Genomic DNA, 20,795 nt, shown 5'->3' on the forward strand with positions numbered 1-20,795 from the left:
CTGAAGGGCATGGAATGCCTTCTTGTCAGTCCAGACAAAGGCATGATCTTTTCTCTTTAGAGCAGATGAGCGGCACCAGGTCGGTAGGGATTTGCCAGTCTTTGATGGTGTGTTTATATTGCCCTCCAGGGTGCTTATGCCTTCGCTCTCCATCCTGTGTCCAAGGAAATCAACATCCCACCTAATAGAGTGACACTTATTTGGATGCAGTTTCAGACCTGTTGCGACCACTCTTCCCAGCACCTGACGGAGGGATTTGAGTGCTTTATCGAACAACTCACCATGGACTAAAAGATAATCCAAATAAAAGAGATTCACGGCGGGAGACTCCGCTAACATTTTGTCAATGAGCCATTCAAGCAAGGGGGAAGCGTTACAGAGCCAGAACGGAAGGTCCTTAAACTGACAGAGGCCCCTATTTGTATGGAATATGGTTTTGGGAGCGGACTTAGGAGACAATGGTACTTGCTGCCATGTTTGTTTGCATCCTGTGTCTTCACATCCTCATGAGAGTGTGTCATGCCGGGCTGCACATGCACTTGTCATGTCAGCGCCATTTTGCTGATGTTCAAAGCCAGCTACAGCAACTAGCAAGATGGTCTCTCTTATTCTGGCCGCATCTCTCAAAGCCCAGCATGGATCTGCCGTTGGGCTGTGAGTCCACAAACACTAGCCTTTTCTCCTTACAATCTCCTCCGACATGTCTTGTTTCACTTTTGGATGCTCAGATCTTTGGTTGAAATCTGTCACTTCTGACACCAAATGTAGTGTTTTACTGCTATTACAAATCTTGTAATAGCAGTTCTTTCTCATTCCGAAACTAAAACAAAATATATACATTGCCAAACATCATCAAATTAACTAGTGTCCTTCAGCATGTGTCAGCTACTAAAGAAAAGGGTGTGGGGAACGCCCTTTTATGGACATGGTGTGGTTGTGTTTTATGTAAATTATTTACCTCAGGCATGCAACCACTCAATTAGACTTTAGACAACATTAGAATGAAGTTAAGAACAAATTCTTGTGCATACGGACATTTTTCTTTGTTAACTTTAACTTAACTTTTAAATTAACTTTTTTTTTCTTTGCTAAACAACCATGTAATCATTGGAATAATGTACAGTCAGCTGGTCATAATTACAAAATACACCCATTTAGGCTCATATCATTTTTAAATAAACCTTTTTCTTAAAAAGTCTGCATTTATTTGATAAAATACATTACAACAGACATATTGTGTAATATTGTTATATTTAAAATAATTGTTTTCTACTTTGATATATTTTAAAGTTTAGTGTCACGCGATCCTTAAGAAACCATTCTAATATGCTGATTTGCTTCTCAAGAAATACATCCCACTTACCCTAAACTGTTGAATGGTAGTGTAAATAAAAAATAAACTACTGTGAATGTGGTGCTCCAGACAGGTGCTGGCCATAAACAGTAATCAGAATATTACCAAAAAGTTGATTTATTTCACAAATTCCATTCAAAAAGTGAAACCTGTATATTATATTCATTCATTACACACAGACTGATATATGTTTATTTCTTTTAATTTTGATGATTATAACTGACAACTAAGGAAAATCCTAAAATCAGTATTTCAGAAAATCTGAATATTGTGAAAAGGTTCAATATTGAAGACACCTAGGGCCACAATCTAATCAGCTAATTAACTAAAAACACCTGCAAAGGCCTTTAATGGTCTCTCAGTCTAGTTATGTATGCTACACAATCATGGGGAAGACTGCTGACTTGAAAGTTGTCCAAAAGACGACCATTGACACCTTGCACAAGGCAAGACACAAAAGGTCATTGCAAAAGAGGCTTGCTGTTCACATAGCTCTGTGTCCAAGCAAATTAATAGAGAGGCGAAGGGAAGGAAAAGATGTGATAGAAAAAAAGTGTTTAAGCAATAGGGATAACCACACCTGGAGAGGATTGTAAAACAAACTCCATTAGAAAATGTGGGGGAGATTCACAAAGAGTGGACTGCAGCTGGAGTCAGTGCTTGAAGAACCATTACGCATAGACATATGCAAGACATGGGTTCCAGCTGTCGCATTCCTTGTGTTAAGCCACTCTTGAACAACGGACAGCGTCAGAAGTGTCTTGTCTTGGCTAAAGATAAAAAGGACTGAGTGGTCCAAAGTTGTTCTTTGATGAATGTAAATTTTGCATTTCCTATGGAAATCAGGGTCCCAGAGTCTGGAGAGGAGAGGAACACAATCCATGTTGCTTGAGGTCCAGTGTAAAGTTTCCACAGTCAGTGCTGGTTTGGGGTGCCATGTCATCTGCTGGTGTTGGTCCACTGTGTTTTCTGAGGTCCAAGGTCAACACAGTCATATAACAGGAAGTTTTAGAGCAATTTTATGCTTGCTGCTGCTGACCAACTTTATGGAGATGCAGACTTAATTTTCCAGCAGGACTTGGCACCTACACATTGCCAAAGCAACCAATACCTCGTTTAAGGACCATGGTATCCCTGTTCATATTTGGCCAGCAAACTTGCCTGACCTTAACCCCATAGAAAATATATGGGGTATTGTGAAGAGGAAGATGTGATAGGCCAGACCCAAAAATACAGAAGAGCTGAAGACCACTATCAGAGCAACCTGGGCTCTCATAACACCTGAGCAGTGCCACAGACTGATCGACTCCATGCCACACCACATTGCTGCAGTAATTCAGGCAAAAGGAACCCCAACTAAGGGGCTCATACTTTTCATGTTCATACTTTTCAGTTGGCCAATATTTCTAAAAATCCTTTCTTTGTATTGGTCTTAAGTAATATTCTAATTTTCTGAGATACTACATTTTTTAAAGATACATTTCTAAAAATTTAAGATTTTCCTAGTTGTCAGTTGTAATCATCAAAATTAAAAGAAATAAACATTTTAAAAATATAAGCCTGTGTGTAATGAATGAATATAATATACAAGTTTTGAAAGTGGAATTTGTAAAATAAATCAACTTTTTGGTGATATTTTAATTATATGACCAGCACCTGTATATCTCTGCTTTTAAAGTATGCTGGTACTCATGAATTTCGTCAGATGCAGTCGGTGCTCCCCCTGGTGGAGATGGAGGGATGTTTTGCCATGGCTCAAGAGGGGAAGGCCTACTCTCAAAACACTGAGCTCAAATGGAAGGACAAGAGGATAACGCAAAGCATGAAATACCAGGTCTGGAATATTTAAGGAATTGAAAAGTTGTTTGTTGTATTGCCTTTATTTAGTTTACATCTTGGAAATGGGATATAGGATCTTCTTTCTTTTTGTCGTCTGTTGTTTAGGGAGGGGTAAAAGGAATGCACACGCTCCTCGTGGAGCTGAGGGCTCAGAACATCTCTCCATCTCCCTGTCCGTCTCACTCTCTTCTGACCCAGATACACACCAACCTGAGGGACCATCTTGAACATCATGTTCAGTTCGGCCTCTGTCCTCCACAACCCGTGAGATCACAATCTCTGTCAATTGAACTATACTAAACTATAGTAGCTCAGCATATGTATAAACTTAGAGGGATAATTTACCCAAATAAGAAAATTAAAGGTGCATCCTCATGTCATTGTTTTTTGGGGAATATCACCACATGACATTACACATTGGCACCACATTATTACTCAGTAAGGCCCAGAAAGATAGTCATACTTTAGTTATTTTATGATATAAAGAAAGTTGTACCACCTTGATATAAATTTTAATTTAGAAATTAAAAACATGTTTATGATAAGACATATATTTTAATTTTTATTAATGTTTTTAATATATATATATATATATATATATATATATATATATATATATATATATATATATATATATATATTTGTTTATTTTTTTACGTGTGATTTTGTCATTTGTATTATCTTTTTATATTTCTATTTAACTTAATTTTTTCATTTCTAGTTTTAGTAATTTTATTTGTTAGTTGGGAAGCCTTTTTAAAGCTTTTAAGTTTTTTATCTAACATTTTGGGTCCTTTTTGCCTTTTATTAAGATATTTTATTTCAGCTTTATTTCAACTAACAAAACATTATTAATGATTTTAGTTTTAGTAACAGCTTTTTATGGAGCTTGACCGACTTTGGACATTGTATACTTTATTGTTTGTAAATTAACTCCCTGCACATTTAATTTATAGATTTTTCTGTTTCATGGAAGTTTTTTTGACGATTTAAGTGAAATGATCTGTAAACCTCAGATACAATCTCAGATATAGTTTGGAAGGTCAGAAGTTGTAAGCAAAATAGCCATTTTGATATCTCCTGACCACTAGGTGGCACTGTGCAGAAAATGTGCTGGTACCCGTCAGGTCATGTTTGTCATAACACCCACCAAGATTAGTCAGAAAATGCTAAAGTGTTCTTGAGATGTTGCAAGGATGAGCAAAATTTTGACAGTTGGTGGCGCTAGAGGGATTGAGTTAGAGATGCCAAAATTGCTGTGGTTACTGATCAGACTGTCCTCTATCTTTGTGCTGCCATATACTTCTAGCCTGACAAACCAGACCCACATCAAGATGTGGGGTCTGTGAACTCACCATTGACAGGGCTCAATCCAAGGGGCAGAATAAACGATCGTCTTTCAAATTCTACAGCTACAACCAACTAGAGCAACATGAAGTAGAGCTAGTTGATAATTAAACTTTCGCCGTATACGGTCGGCAAAACTCAGAACACATCTTCCGTTCTTAAGAAGGACTTCAGTGCTGTGCTTTTCTCAAAGAAAAGCTTAAATCCAAGTCTCCAGAGTCGCAGCCAAAGCTGATTCAAAAGACGCTGTTTGCCAGCTTCTATGTTTACAAATACTAGTAGGGAGAACCTCCGCAACTCTGCCGTCATCATGTTAAGCCACGATGTGATTGGCCTGACCAGAGTTTGGTTTTTCCAGCTAGCACGTCTATGGAGAGTTGCTAGACGACACCAGGCTGTAAATTTAGATTTGGGTGCGTCTAAAATAGGGTGCGTCTAGATTTTTAGGCTAATAGACTTCAAGAGCAGAAGAAGAATAGGAGCACTAACGATACACACCTTCGGTGATTGGCGCTAAGCAAGAAGCCTTAGTTCAGTTGTATTGCAACATTAAAGGTGTCATGAACTGGCTTTTTATTTTTTTTTTATACTGTTGTCTGAGGTCAACTAATGATGTCCGTGTGGTTTCTACATTCAAAAACATCATAACTAATAAGTATTGGGCTATTTTCTACACTGGTTTTGAGGCTCTCTTCAAAACGCTGGGCACTGGAGACTTGAAAGTAAATGCCCATGGCTAGGATTGGATAATATTTTGCATATTTAATGAGCTTAAGCTCCCCTTATCTATTAGCGTAATTAGGGGTGGGCGATATCTCGATATTTAAAATATATCGAGATATTTTTTCAGCTCGATATGGATTTGGACATATCGTATATATCGATATATTGTTTATATTAAATTCTGATTCCGCCACTTTGCTTCCATGTGCTGTGCTCGCTCCCGCTCGCGCGCCTCCCGCCTCATTGCTTTTGTTCCCCCTCCCCTCGCGTGTCGTCTCAGTGCACACGGCTGCGTCCGCAACCAGGTGAGGATTAGTTATCATGTTGACAAGCGCGCGCGTTGTTCAGGACTCAGTTAAGAGATCACGTTTTCCTTCTAACACAACTGCTTGCTTAAATTTATAAAGAAATATTAATGTTCATCATAGTTCAAAGCGCACGTTTCACCCACAGTCAGGTGATTGACACTACTGGTGCGAGACGCACTCTCAGTCACAATCATGCCAGTTTATGATTTGTGTCTAACTGATCGCATGGTTTTCGGTTAAAATGTCAAAATGATCGCATATCATTTGAAAACATTTAAAAAGTATTGCAATATCATTACTATGATTATTTTGTCAGCTTTATCACGGGATTATGATGAACAGGTCTATTCACGTTTTAACCAAGAGGGAAAAACGCGACATCCCGGATGTCCTGAGACACAGTGCTCATCTGTCAGTTGTACTGTATCAGATTATCATATAGCCTACCTTCTGACATTCATATTTCGTTCTGTAACTGGAAAAGAAGTGAAATTCAGCTCATGTGTAGCCTACATGATCCGCATGATGAGTTTGAATTTGGTCAAACTCATGACAAACATCACTGTTTGAATTTTGATAAAAATTAACAGGAAATGGTGTTATGACGAAATCAGTTTATTTATATCTCAGTCATGCCCCCATCTTTCTGCAAAATGCTTACTGTTTACTTTAAGTGTAAAAAAGGGAGTCTTTGATTCATCTTTTGAAAGCATGAAATAAATGAAAAGAAGGCAATATTATTTATTTTCTTTTACAGTTAAATTATTATTATTTATGTAATCAGGGAGTTTTTTTTTTTTTTAAATGTCGCAAAAGCACTTTGTTCCTACATGAACTGACTACCTCTTTGCACTTCAATAAAAAAAGAAAAGAATTTGTGGTATTTGGCATATTTGTTTTTGCTGTAGTTTTCAGGGGGTTATTTTTCCTGTAAAGATATCGAGATATATATCGTATATCGAGATATAGCAAAATATATCGAGATATATTTTTTGCTCCATATCGCCCAGCCCTAAGCGTAATATCTTAATCTTCCTCGGCATGTTTATTGTTGTTGACCAGCTAGCACGAGCCTTCCATGAGTTGGTGGGTGAGGCTTAGACACGCTGTAGATTTTGTAGAGGCAGTGTTTCGTCGCGCACTGACGTCAGTATGAAGCACAGGACAGTTTGCTGGGCTTGGTGTCTATAAAAGCTTTTCTTTGACTAACAAGTTTTCAGCTCTGAAATTTAGAGGATATTCTTATTTTACCATGACCTTTTATATATCAAAAGCTCAAGGGAAAGTTGATTCCTCAATTCATCACCCCTTTAATCTTTTTGTTCACAGGCTTTAATTTGGTCTGGATCTCACAGAGTGAACTCAGGCAAGGAAATTTTGTACACTAACACCCGTGTGTCTGTGTCTGGACAAACTCAGCACAACACCTTCACATTGTCGCTCAGAAACATCAGCAGCAGTCAGCGCTCCAACTACTCTCTGCACACAGAGGTACTCACGCTGCAGCGGCTCTTCTGAACGTGTTGAGTTTCAGTATGAGAGATTTTTAGAGAAAATATAAAGTTTGGTTTTAGTTATTTCTAGTCTGTAGAAAGGTATAAGCGTTCTATAAAACAGTAAAAGCCAATGGAATTTTCTTTAGTGTTACAGTATGTGTGCTGAACAAATTAAATGGGTGAACTAAATAAATCTGTGTGATTTACAGTGGCAGGTAGGAAACTGGAGTGCAGAGCTGGTCTGCAGTTCCCTGTCTTCAGGCAGGAATGTGGGGATCCAGGTTCATGCAAATCTAGACCGCAGTGAGATGCTCTGGCTGCAGGGGGCGCTGGGAAAACGCTGCCTACGAGCTGCTGCTGGATACCATGCTGGTGATGATGCTAGCCTACTATATCATGCTTGATACACAAATATCTAAGGCCTTTAAATTAACAGCTTGATCAAACCGTTGCCTAACCTTTTGTACACAATCTATTGCATGCCTAATCTGTTGTCTGATTGATACTTTATACTTTTTTTGTACGTTAAAGTATAAATGGCTACCTTCATGTTGTGGTGCACATATCCCTTTGCTGTGAAATTACAGATTTTTATCAAGCAAACATAAGAATAACTTTTATATTGTCAGTACGAAAATGAAGTATTACTAGACTGAAGCTTGATTATTTACATGTATTTTATTTTTTATTTTTTGTTGAGAAAAATCACATCAAGCTTTGAGTATCTAATATGATACATCAGGCTTTTGAGGCTAATCTATCAATCATCATTGTATTGCATTGCATTATATATTTTTAAAGGGATAGTTCACCCAAAAATTTAAATTACCCCATAATTTTCTCACCCTCGAGCCATCCTAGGTCAGGTGTATGTGCATGAAATTCTTCTTTCAGAAAAATATAATTGGAGTTTTATATAAAAAAGATCCTGGCTAATCTAAGTTTTATTATGGCAGTGAATGGGAGCCCAAAAATGTGCATCCATCCATTATAAATGTAATCCACATGGCTTCAGGGGTAAATAAAAGCCTTCTGAAGCGATTGTTTTTGTAAGATTTTTTTTTTTTACCACATATTATTCACACAAAATATTGAGCTTCCGGCAAACCACTGGATTCAACTTATGAAAATGCGTAACTGGTGTGACGATGACATTGGATGTAGCGTAAACGTTTTGAATTGTGAGAGGCATTACACTTTCTTCAGAAGTTAAATATGGAAGGTAGTCTGCCGGAGGCTAGATATTTTACTTTTTAAATATGGATATTTTTTGTACACAAACCTATTTCTTCGCTTCTGAAGGCCTTTATTAACCCTTAAATGCATGACTGTTTCCCCAAACATTCTTACATATTCGGGTCGTTAGCGACCCGGATTTATATTTAACATTCAACCTCTACCTGTCGTGATAATATATAAAACTCCTGATGTTTGAGTAACAATTACAGAAGAATAAAATAAAACACATTTCGTTACCTTTTGGAGCTTGGAAGGGTTCAGTTTGAGCAGATGTTTAATACTATCATCATCTGTCCTCGTCAGAGTTCGTTTACCAGTATGTTCAGCATCTGCTTCATGTTCGCGATCTCGAGCATATTCTCCGAACTCTTTTTCAACGTCTTCAAAATCAATATGTTGATCACTGACAGCTTCTTGAGCACATCCATCATCAAGAGACAGTGACACTAATATTTGATTGTGTTTAGTACTTCCTCTCTGCAGTAAATCACTAAGCCATTTCAAGTTTTGGAGATTATAATTATTATTGTTTCGTTTTCTGTCAGAGGTAACTATGAGTGAAACGTCACTTCATCATTGCGTATCAGACATTGCCACCTTGTGGAATAAAGGTGAATTGCGCCCTATTTCGTCATTATAGATTAATTTATCATTGTGCAAAAAAAAATATACATACAATCCTACACACATCGGGTCGTTAGTGACCCTATACAATTTTGACAAAAAACTAGTGAAAAAACAGGCATTTAATTATAATTCTATTATTTTGTTCTTGTTATATTGTTTCAAATGGATTGATTGAGGAATACTAAGAAGGTTGATTTCTAACTTTAAAAAAATAATGAGGACCAGGGTAGTGAATGACGTCTCGGGTCGCTAACGACCCGAGGTATGCATTTAAGGGTTTAGCCCCAGAGCCACATGGAGCATTTTGGTAATGGATGAATGTACTTTTTTGTACTTCAAATTTTGAGCTGCATGCCATGCACTGCAATCATAATGTTTGTATTAGCCAGGACATCTTTTAATATCTGATTGTATTCGTCTAAACGAAGAAACTCATATACACCTAGGATGGCTTGAGAGTGAACTTATACCTTCAGAAAAAAAAACCAAAAAAAAAAACCAAACAAACAAAAAAAACACTTACCTTTGGGAAAAAAAACTAAGCATTAAAATATTGTTATTGGAAGATAATGACAACTGATATTTCTATACATTAAATGTATGCCAATACTGTACTGTTATAAAGATCTCATTGATTTATATTGCAATTGATCAGAATTTCATATTTTTGGACATATAAATATCAGAAACTGTCCCAAATTGCTTTTTGTCCTCCTCAAATTTGAGTTCCATAAAAGCCTGATATTTAAAATATAATACAATACAAATATGCAAACTCTTAGATTGTTCTAAGGGTTCAAAATATTGTTCCATTAAAAAAAAAAACATGTTTTACATGTTCTTTTCAGATATTTCGGACTATTTTTCATATGTGAGGTGTTAATAACAAATTATTGTTCATCACGTCATATTCTTCTGAATGAGATTCAAGTGTTTCTACTTGCCGTCAGAAACGTCTGATGATATCCGAGTGGCGTTCTGTTTGGAGGGGCATCAGTGGTTCACCGTGGAGGCTCAGAGAGGCGGTCGTGGCATTGAGAATGAGACCCTTGCCCTTGTTTCTGTAGGAGCAGCTAATCAGGGTCTGCTATTTCAAGCTAAGGGATGCAGGGAATGCCTGTGGGCCGCAGAGGTGAGGGCGGCAAGGAGTTATGACAATATAAATCTGCCAGATACCTTGTAAAACATTGTTTTTCATGTCTGTTTTTTTTTTAAATACCATATCTCTACAGGCACGGCTCCAGCAGCTGGGGAATCGGATGAGGAGTAAACTTTTGGACAGAGTTCAGAGGCTTCAGCATCTTCTGTTAACATTCAGAAGACAGGTTTGTTATATCTCACAGGCTGTCTTACGGTCATGTAAATGTAAATGGTTTAGCTCACTCAAAAAAACAAAAATCAGTTACTCACTCTCATGTCTCTCCAAACCTGTATGCTTTCTGGTTACTCTTTATTTCAATGGTCCACTTTAGACTACTAACTATACGTAACTTGTCCACTAACTTTCATTAGAGTATTAGTAGACTGTTAGTGGACTGTTAGCTTAGTTAGTGTTAGGGTTAGTAGAATAAGTTGCAATATAGTTGCAAAGTAGTGGAATGTCTAAAGTGGACCTTAAAAAAATCTTTCTTTCTTTCTTTCTTTCTTTCTTTCTTTCTTTCTTTCTTTCTTTCTTTCTTTCTTTCTTTCTTTCTTTCTTTCTTTCTTTCTTTCTTTCTTTCTTTAATAATAACATAATTGACATAATGATTTCTGAACCATCCTTTGAAGTGCTGTGTGAAGTTATTTCGAAATTAATCATTTGTAATGAGAATTTTAATCAGATCTTTAATCAGATATAAATATATTGTTAAAACTTTTAGTGTGTGTGTGTGTGTGTGTGTGTGTGTGTGTGTGTGTGTGTGTGTGTGTGTGTGTGTGTGTGTGTGTGTGTGTGTGTGTGTGTGTGTACTTGTTTATAATGTCCCCACAATATCATATAAATCTGAGATCACCTACATTGTGGGGACCAGCAAGCAAAGATTTCTATTTCAAATGTGCTGTTCTTTTGAACTTTCTGTTCATTAGAATAGTTTCCACAATTTTTTTTTTAGCAGCACAGATATTTTCAATATTTAATAATAATAGAAAGGTTTCTTCATCTCCATATGTTTCTGAGGCTGAAAATCAGCTTGGCATCCCTGGAATAAATTACATTTTAACCGTTTCAACAGCTATTTAACAGTTATTTTACACTGTAATAATAATTTCACTGTTGTTGATCAAATAAATGCAGGAGAGACTTTTTTTCTTCATTTATTTCAAAAACATAAAAAAGTTACCCACCACAAACTTTTAAATGGTGGTACAATACATCTCTCATCCAATCTCATGAGATTCACACCGATATATTTTCTAAAGCATTTTCTATTATTTTTCTAAAGCTTTTACTACTTTTTTTTTTTATTTGATAGAGGTTTCGTTGTATGCTATACTATGCTGTTCTAAGAAATTTGTAGTTAAAGGGGGGGTGAAATGCTGTTTCATGCATACTGATCTTTTTACACTGTTAAAGACTTGGAATCCCATACTAAACATAGACAAAGTTTCAAAAGTTAAGGTGGACGTTTGATGGGAGTATTTCTTTGTCAAAAATACTACTTCCGGTTAGTCATAAGTTTCGGCAAGTTTTTTGCGATCATGCGTCCCCTTTGACGTTAATGGGGGCGGAATTTCCTTGTATGGGCCTTACGGACAATTCTACCGGAAGAGCGTGAGAGAGAGAGAGGGAGAGAGCGAAAGTAACAGGCTACGCCCATCAAAGCGCTGGCTCGTAGGCTGCGCTGCACAGGTGATGTGCACAATTAACAATGACATCAAAAAGTGCGTTTTTGGTTGCCAGACCAAGACAGTCCTGCACAGATTCCCCAAAAACCCCGCGTTAAGGCAACAGTGGATGGAATTTGCTTTTCCGGATCAGCAACTGAGTTGCGCGAATGTTTATATCTGTTCGCTGCATTTCGGTGCCAACTGTTTCATAAATAAGGCCAAGCTTGACGCCGGATTTTCCAATCGCCTAATGCTGAATGATGGGGCAGTCCCAACGATAAAGGTCCCAACGTTAGAACCGCGGGCGGTGAGTTAGACTGCTTCAAATGTCTGTGTTTTTGCCTATGCTCATCAAGTAGCCCAAACATGATCACGTATAGTTACTATATATATTACTATATATAGAAATTGATCAATGGAGCATGCGATGTGTAGTGCGTGTACATTTGTTTAGCTGGCCATTATATGTGTAACTTTATGTTTGTGTATTGTAAAAGCACTCCAAACAACAATACACAAAGAGTGGGGAAATATGTTGAACTAAATAAGCACGCTTCTTCATTCAAATGCGCTACTATTCCGTGTCTTTCTATGTAAACACTAGCCTGCCGTGCAAAACCAGTCCGCTTAATAACGTTACAATTGTCTACACAAACCACGCGTAAACACACACACACACACACACGTGCACAACTGCACTTCCCACATGTACACCTTCAAAGACAAAAATACGACGATATAATTCAAGTATAAATATGTAAATAACACAAGCCGCTAAGCATATTATATAGTTAGTGTATAACTTGTACCACATAGAGACGTCCTGCTCTAGTCGTTTTTGCTGCTACTCCTGTTCAACTGCAGCCTCTGGGTCTGATTCCGGATCATAGATTTATGGCTATCTGATTAAAAGCCATATTTTTATTTTGAATAAAGTTTTTTTCCCGCTGTTAGGGATGACACAGCTTTACGACGCACTAGACTCAACACAATAGCAGCAGCGCGCACACGTCATTATTTAGCTCCGCTCACACGATACGCCCCCACCTGCTCGGCTTTTTTCGGAAAGACTCGGAACAGCGCATCTTTCTTATATAATTATTAAAAAAATAAAGACTTTTCGGAGATATGCAGGATGCAATGCTACTCTATAGGTACTCAAGATTGACATGACACTGACTGAAACTGAGTGTTTCACCCCCCCTTTACAAAAAATAATTAAAGCATAAATTTCAGTCAGAAAGTTTGATAAAATTTAATTCAGAAAGTCTGAAATAATTTTCATTCAGAAATATTAGCAGAAAGTTTCTGATCAACATGATCAGAAACTTGATCATGTTGATTAAGTGTCATTATTTATATCTTCTAGGCAGGGGACAGTATGTTCCTGCTGGAGCTGAGTGAGGGGCCGCTGTCTCTGACCCAGCGAGCCGAGACCCTGCTGTTGCAGAGAGCAGGAGAGCTGTGGAAAGCCTGGACCACCGGCCCCCTCCGACACTCGCTCACAAACAGCCTACCGCAAACACTCCAAATCCTGCATCTCATGTCTCAACAGGTCCAACAAGAGCTCAGGAGTGAGTCTGCCCTATCAAGTTCTGTGTGTCACTGTTCATTCGGATTTCTTACAATAGCGAGCAAGTTCCCTTTGAGCTGCGCTGGGTGATTGATGGGAAATGCATACCTTTTATTTTTCTAAAACACTGAGCACGTTCAAATGATTTTCTTTGACAACTGAGGTCACATTATCTGTAATTGATCTTGACAGCTTTTCATAAGCATCTGTAAACCAGTCGCATTTATGCACCAGCACAACTGTGGCTTCATGTCATCATCACCTTTCGGTTGAAAATCCCTGTCAGTGTGTATTAGTGTTATTGTAGTTTTAATTTCTTGCAGAGCCCCTGGCCACTCTTGCTGGAGCGTACCACGATGTGACAGGGGTGCGTTTGGATACCGCGTGGCAGCAAGGGGTGCAGCTGTGGACCAGAGAGCTGACTAAGCTTTTGCCTGTGATGCTTCACGATCCTCACCTGAGGGCACCGTCTCTGACCGGTTTGCACGTTGCCGTCTTTGCAGTGGACATGGCAAGAAAGATGCATTCATCAGTTTTCCTGAAGTCTTAAGCTGTTGATCAAGCGAGATAGACATAATAGAGGATGTATGTCATGTTCTTCAGGTCAGCCAGCAGACCTTTCAGTGGATGGAGGCCCGATTGGCTGCCATGCTAGTGAGCGTCAGAAGACAGCTTGCTCTAATGTACAAGTTCTCCAAAAGGTATGTTGCAAATCTGCCAGAAACATGGCCCATCACTGTTTGTTTTATCGGCGCACAACAGGTGCTCTCACTGAACTTTGGCTGGAGTTGACTAACTCTCTGCTGGTGTGTTTGAGGTGCCAGAGTCTACACTTTTCTGTGTATAATATTAGCCTATTCAAGAGGCCATATCGTGCCCTTTTAAACATTCCTGGGTCTACTAGAATAGGTTGTAATGCTTGAATGAAAAGCACATTGTGCTCCGATTGGTCGGTGTGTTGTGATTGGTCAGCTGCTTCAAGTTACTATTATTATTATTTGAAAAATACTTTATTTTGACTAGCTTTATATTAATTGGCTTTCTATGAATGCAGTACAGATAATTACAACTGTTTTTTCCAGTGCTTTACATTATGCACCGTTGAGTATTAGCATGATTCATTTACAACAAGAGAATTTAACGGGGTACTTCAGCGCTGGGAAGATGAATCTGTATTTAAACGGGGTCATTAATGTAGTAGAAATGTGAAATTATTTTTGAATTTAGTGCCTTCTAGACTGAGAAAAGACAGAAAATGTATTTTTGTCTTAGGGGGATGAAAGACAACAATTCCCAGAATGCTTCGCTGCCCTGTGAGACCGCTCCCAAAGCCACTGCTACTTAATTAGAGTTATCATCACAATGATTTCATTTCAAGCGTTCGTTTTTTAAATAAGTTTAATTTTAGTTATTTGATGCTATAAAAACGGGGGTTGTGACCTCATGATTGACAGCTGAGATCCCTCTCTGAGTGAAGTTGTCACTGAGGTACTAACAGACTTTGGGATTTTTGGGAGCAGATTGGAGCTTTAGCTTTAATTTTCACATTTCCATTAGGGATGCCACAATACTCAATATAATATTGAACCGTTCGGTACAGCATTCACGGTTCAATACGCACTGGAGAATTGCGTTTTTTTCGGTTTTGCATTTAATTCATTATTTCCATTTCTCTCCGTTTGAAATATTTCTCTCAGTTTATTTCGGATCTGTTTGAGTGTGCCTGTGAGTCTGCGCACTGAAATGAGCAAATATCCAATCATATGCCCTAAAGAGAGGGGGGTGTTTAGCCGCGTTTTAAAGCCTTGCTGGTTGAACATTTAATTCGCTTTCATTCGTTTTGCATTTTTCATTCGTTTTGTACTAAACGTCTGTCAAACACAAGTGATTACTGGACAGTCTTACTGCGCTAATACTGTCAAATACACACAAGGTTAACATATAAACGCAGTCGGTTTTGTCTAAAGTGAAAGTAAAATCGCGCGTCTGTATCCACAACTTTCCCGAACTTCCCGACCTTTCCCATGATCGCTATGGCAACGTAGAACAAGCCGGTAACGAACTTCCGGTTTATGTTAGTCTGCACTGTTTTCAGCTAAACGCTTGGTTGTTATCAGAATTCAGGAGTAGTCTTTTATAACAACGCTTCAGGCAAAATGATCACATGTCCCAGATGGTCGCATGGATCTGATTATCTTACAAGAACTTACTAATATCTGTAGCACTAAGCGAGTTATGAGGCGCAGAAATTTTGCCACTGTGTGGTAGGCTTGGCTGTTCCTATGAACCACGTGAGACCTTCCGTCCATGCGCCTGTAAAACGGTTTTATTTTATTATAAATAAAGGTTTGGTTGTTTCTAACTAATTATTTTATTTTGTTATATATTTCACTTTGCGGGCGTCCCGCAAAATAATTTGAAATTCCCGCAACTCGCACACAACAATATCTTGCCACCCTTATCCGCATTCACCAATCAAATATGATCCCGCGCCGCACTTGGTTGTGCTGGGTCCCGCAGGAGTGCAGGTCTCTATTTGGATAGTAACATTAGGCTGTTAGAGCTGTCTTGCTACACATTAAAAACAAAAAAATTATAGTTTTACTGCAGTATTTTAAATAGTTTAAACTAATATATAAACTCAATATTTACATTTACAGCAATGAAATGTTAATTTTTATTACAATGCATTTAAATTCATTGAAGTTCATGCATCTATTTTCATGTTGATTAAAAAAAGTCTACTGACAATGTTTGACATGAACAACATTTGAACAATTACAAATATTTAAATACAAATATTACTTCTACATCACATGTCTTGAGTTTATTTGAAGCTCGTTGGGCATTGAATGGAGTGCGTAGGGTGCTAGGCAACATGTCAAACGGGTCTGTTTATGTTGCATGGTTTATGGAAGCAAGGTTTCGGAGGTGAGACCCAGGCGCTCAGCGCTCATTTACCCCGGCGAGAGCAGCCTTAACTCAGCTCGTCCTTCTGACGACTGTCGCTGCCTGGCAGAAGCCCCTCCGGTGACGCAAATTTGCGTCTGTTGTGTAGTGAATAAAGCGAATGGATTCAAAATCTTTACGCGTCCAACTTCATGCGAATAGCACTATTTATTTGCACCATTCGCGTCTGGTGTGAATGCAGCATAACTGTTATGTGTGCTAAACCGGAACTGAGATACCGTCAACCGGAAGTATCGTCATGGCGACGCCCACTAAGACTTGCAGGAAAGTTGTGGATATGAGATGTGAGGAGGTCTTCAATTGACAGTAGCGTAGCCTAGTGAACACAATGTCCTTAAAGGGACAGTTCACCTCTAAAAAGATTTTAATCAAAAACAAAACAAAAGACCTTTAATACAGTAGCTTTTAATCAATGTTGTATATTGAAGGATATGTAGTTTTAATTTTAGCCTACATTTATTCATTCAAAATTCATACTTAAATGCTACTGTACATCTTTGAGCTGCCACTGTAAATCTTTATATATATTTATTTTATATTACACAATACACTGGGAATGTTTACAAGGGTTTTTTTAAGTAAAGTTTTAAGTTTAAGTTAGGGTTTTCAAGTCTTTTAAGTAAAATAAAGAGTATTACAACTCTTTATTTATTCTGTTCCTGTCGCCTAAAAATAATTTAGCAAAAAACATAATAATTATTAGTAGTTCTGCATCTGTGAGAGTGTGGGCTTTTGATATCGCAGCTGTTCTTCCTGCTCAACTCCGGTCCCCAATCACTACTGCGCAGACTCCGGTCCCAACGCTGTGCAGGCTGTCTGAAAGCATCAACTCTGCTCAGGGGAAACGTATGAAGTCGCGTCGTCCATATTTGTTTACGGTCTATGGAACAGACATAACAATTAAATAGCATGTCTGTTCAATATAAAGAGTGAGTCGCTGAGTGAGTGTCACAGCACTAATGCTGCAGGAGTCAGATTACATTCACCGTGATGAATGAGCTGAATGAGCTCTCATGATGAGAGCTGAGGTAAACGTGACCGCACAATCATTTGAATATACTCCAGGGTTTCTACTGATACAAAGCCATATGCTAATCGCAGAAGTAACCCTTTGAGTTAAGATTTGCAGCCTTACTAGGACGCAGCCTTCCATTTCATGAGCATCTGCTACTGACACAGCTACTTTCCTGGAGACAAACTTACAGTTTTTGCCCGTTGCTTGAACACATTTTGGAATACTTCGCTCACTGTGCCAAAACTCTACACACAAGTAAACATGACACAACACTGGGAAATATAGCATTCACATCTGTGTCAAACTGAAACTCTACTATCAAAACCTTAACTCTGCTATCAAAACTTAACATTTCTTTGTCAAAATGTAACTCTGATGACAAAATGATTCACACCTGCATCATATGAATACTCTTTCAGATCAGGGGGAGCACACTAGTCTACTTTATATAAAACACTGTAGTCTTTAATTGTAACTGTTTTTATTCAGTTAAGCGGTTAGCATTCTGTGAAGCAATGCAACACTTACAGTTTCTGTTCTTTTTTTCCAACAAAGGTTTTCACAACAACCAAAAATGAAAGTACTGAAATGTTACAAATTACAAAATACTGTACATCATAGTACTATACTTCACACTACAGTACAATCTCAATGGTACAGTGCTATGTACTGTACTGTAAGTTACACAAAACTACCGTATTTTGTTACAAAAGGAGCTCTAGCCAACTGTATTTGCAATACAGTAGTGTGATACGGTACAGTACTGTAAATACTGTAGATACAGTCTGGAATGGAGAATCGCTGTTTTTCAGTCTGAATGGCCTGGACAAACTGTGAACCAGATTAGATGTGTGTGGACTCTCTGCCCAGCTTCCCTCATTGTCAGGCCATGACTTACCACATGAACCACCAAAGTTGCTCTAATATCATTTGAAATATTGTACTGTGTATATAGCCATTTCTCTCTCTTTGTAACTATTTGCAGACCTTTTTCATTCTCAAACAGCAACATTACACACTAAAGAAAGTTAAACATGTAAAAGAGCATAATGGGTCCTCTTTAATGTCCCTTCATTTTATATACAGTCATGGCCAAAATGATTGGCGCCCTTGGTAAATATGATCAAAGATGGCTGTAAAAATTAATCTGCTTTGTTTATCCTTTTAACCCAACCTTTCATTGAAGTTAAATAATTAAAAGTGGAGGGTAAATCACATTATGAAATAAATGTTTCTCTCCAAAACACATTGGCCATAATTATTGGCACCCTTTTATTTAATACTTTTTGCAACCTCCTTTTGCCAAAATAACAGCTCTGAGTCTTCTCCTAAAATGCCTGATGAGTTTGGAGAACACCTGACACGAGATCAGAGACCATTCCTCCATCTCTCCAGATGGAGGAATCTCTCCAGATCCTTCAGATTTCAGATCCATGCTGGCGCTTCTTCTCTTCAGTTCACTCCGCTCATTTTCTATAGGGTTCAGGTCAGGGAACTGGGACAGCCATGGCAGAAGCTTCATTTTGTTCCCAGTGACACATTTCTGTGTTGATTTTGTTGTGTTTGTTTTGGATCACAGTTCTGATGGAAAATCAAACCACGACCTATTACAAGATTTCTAGCAGAATCCATCAGGTTTTGAGTTTTTACCTTTTGGCATTTGCTAGAATCCATAATACCATGTATCTGAATAAAATGTCCAGGACCTCTAGCAAAAAAAATAGGCCCACAATTAAAGATCCAGCAGTATTTTTAACCATAGACATGAGGTACTTTTTATCTCTGTTTGCACCAAACCCATCTGGTGGTTTTACTGCCAAAAAGGTATTTTTATAGTTTCATCTGACCACAGAACCAGGTCCCTTTAGAAATTTCAGTCATGTCTGACCACTGAATATGCTGGAGTTTTTTTCTGGATGAGTGAGGAGGATTTTTTCTTGAATCCCTCTGAAACAACATGCGTTTATTATAGGGGTTGGTAGATTTTTTTAAAGGCTTTCTGAGCCCAGGACTCAACTTATCTCTGCGATTCTTCATTTATGATCCTTGGAGAGTCTTTGTCCACTTGAACTATCTTCCTCACCATGCATTGAGACAGTATAGACTTGCATCCTTTTTCAGGCAGATTCATAACATCTTTAGGTGGTTGAACTTCTGAATTATTGCCCTGATGGTGGAAATGCTTCAACACTTTAGCTGTTTTTCTTCAGCCACTTTCTTGTGAAGCTCAAGAATCTTTTGCTGCACATCAGAACTATATTCTTTGGCTTTACTTATTGAGATTAATGATTAAGGGAATTTGGCCTTTGTGATTCCCCATATTTATACTCCTCCAATTTTATGTTCCTTGTCACCCTGGTGTGCTAAAACATGTAATGCGAATATACTTCAGAGATATTTTACTCATAAAATATTTTAGGGGTGCCAGTAATTGTGGCCAATGTGTTTGAGAAAAACATTTATTTCATAATGTGCCCCCTCCCCATTTCCCTTTCTCTTTTACTTCAATGAAAGGTTATGGTTTTGTTAATATTTTGGATGATCGCTCTAAATGATAAATAATGCAGATTTATTTTTTACAGCCATCTTTTATCATATTTACCAGTGGTGCCAATAATTATGACTGTGACTGTGTTAATTTCATATATATACCACATATGAGCTTTGGCATAGCTTAAAAAAAGCTATAATACTTTAATTTTATCAAGCTTTAACTCTTTTACCACATGATACTTTAAGACAATGACATGATTATTTTTATTTTTTTCATATCTTTTATTTATTTAAATATATATGTTAAAAGTGCAATTCATAAATACAATGGTCCCTTATCATACACCTGGTGCCAGATGCAAGTGTTTTTTGCTAGTTTCAGCTTGACGCAGTTATGACTTTTCACATCCTGTGCCATGATGTTTAAATAGCAAATGTACTCGTGCCCATGGGCATGCTGGTCTGAAAACCAGGTGTGTCCAGGCGCATTGTTGGTGCGCCATTGATCAAGAAAAACTTGGTCTAAAGTATAACTTTTTTTAAAGAGTGCATTAGTAATATACACATATAGGTGCAGACACAACACGTACATTCTGCTTATTACACACATGGGGTGCGCAGCAGTACACAAACATTTTTAAATATTAAAAATAAAAGGATTCCTCCCTGAAGAAGCCTTCAGTCTTTCTGCTAGCAAATTCCACCATGTAAATAGAATCCGCCATGGTGCAAGTGTAACTTTTAAAGGAAATGGGAGTTAAGGCTATGATTGGTTTATTGCATGTTAGGCCCAAAGCGCACCCATTACTCATTAAGAGACTAGAAAAAAGGGTTCATTGGGGTCCTATAGATCCATAGGGTTCTTTACTCAACTCTAAAGAACCTTTTATGCTAAAAAGGTTCTATAATGACACTTAAGTACACTTTTTAAAAGTGTACTTAAGTGTGAAACAGTCGTGAAAGTGTGGCCTTTTATTTAATTATATATTAATATTATATAATT

At 37.9% G+C, this 20,795-nt stretch overlaps 1 protein-coding gene across 1 annotated transcript in view; it reads left to right on the forward strand.

Annotated features, from left to right (window-relative positions):
- LOC137089401 (uncharacterized) overlaps positions 1–20,795 on the forward strand; it is a 126,218-nt gene that overhangs the window by 79,769 nt on the left and 25,654 nt on the right. The window contains exons 48-56 of the mRNA XM_067452980.1: positions 3,060–3,188; positions 3,299–3,457; positions 6,901–7,062; positions 7,277–7,439; positions 9,884–10,065; positions 10,166–10,258; positions 13,111–13,315; positions 13,638–13,825; positions 13,918–14,015. Of these exons, the coding sequence (XP_067309081.1) occupies positions 3,060–3,188; positions 3,299–3,457; positions 6,901–7,062; positions 7,277–7,439; positions 9,884–10,065; positions 10,166–10,258; positions 13,111–13,315; positions 13,638–13,825; positions 13,918–14,015 (1,379 nt within the window). The remainder of the gene's footprint in view (positions 1–3,059; positions 3,189–3,298; positions 3,458–6,900; positions 7,063–7,276; positions 7,440–9,883; positions 10,066–10,165; positions 10,259–13,110; positions 13,316–13,637; positions 13,826–13,917; positions 14,016–20,795) is intronic.

The sequence above is a fragment of the Pseudorasbora parva genome, chromosome 9 (genome assembly GCF_024679245.1).
Source record: "Pseudorasbora parva isolate DD20220531a chromosome 9, ASM2467924v1, whole genome shotgun sequence".
Classification (NCBI taxonomy): domain Eukaryota; kingdom Metazoa; phylum Chordata; class Actinopteri; order Cypriniformes; family Gobionidae; genus Pseudorasbora; species Pseudorasbora parva.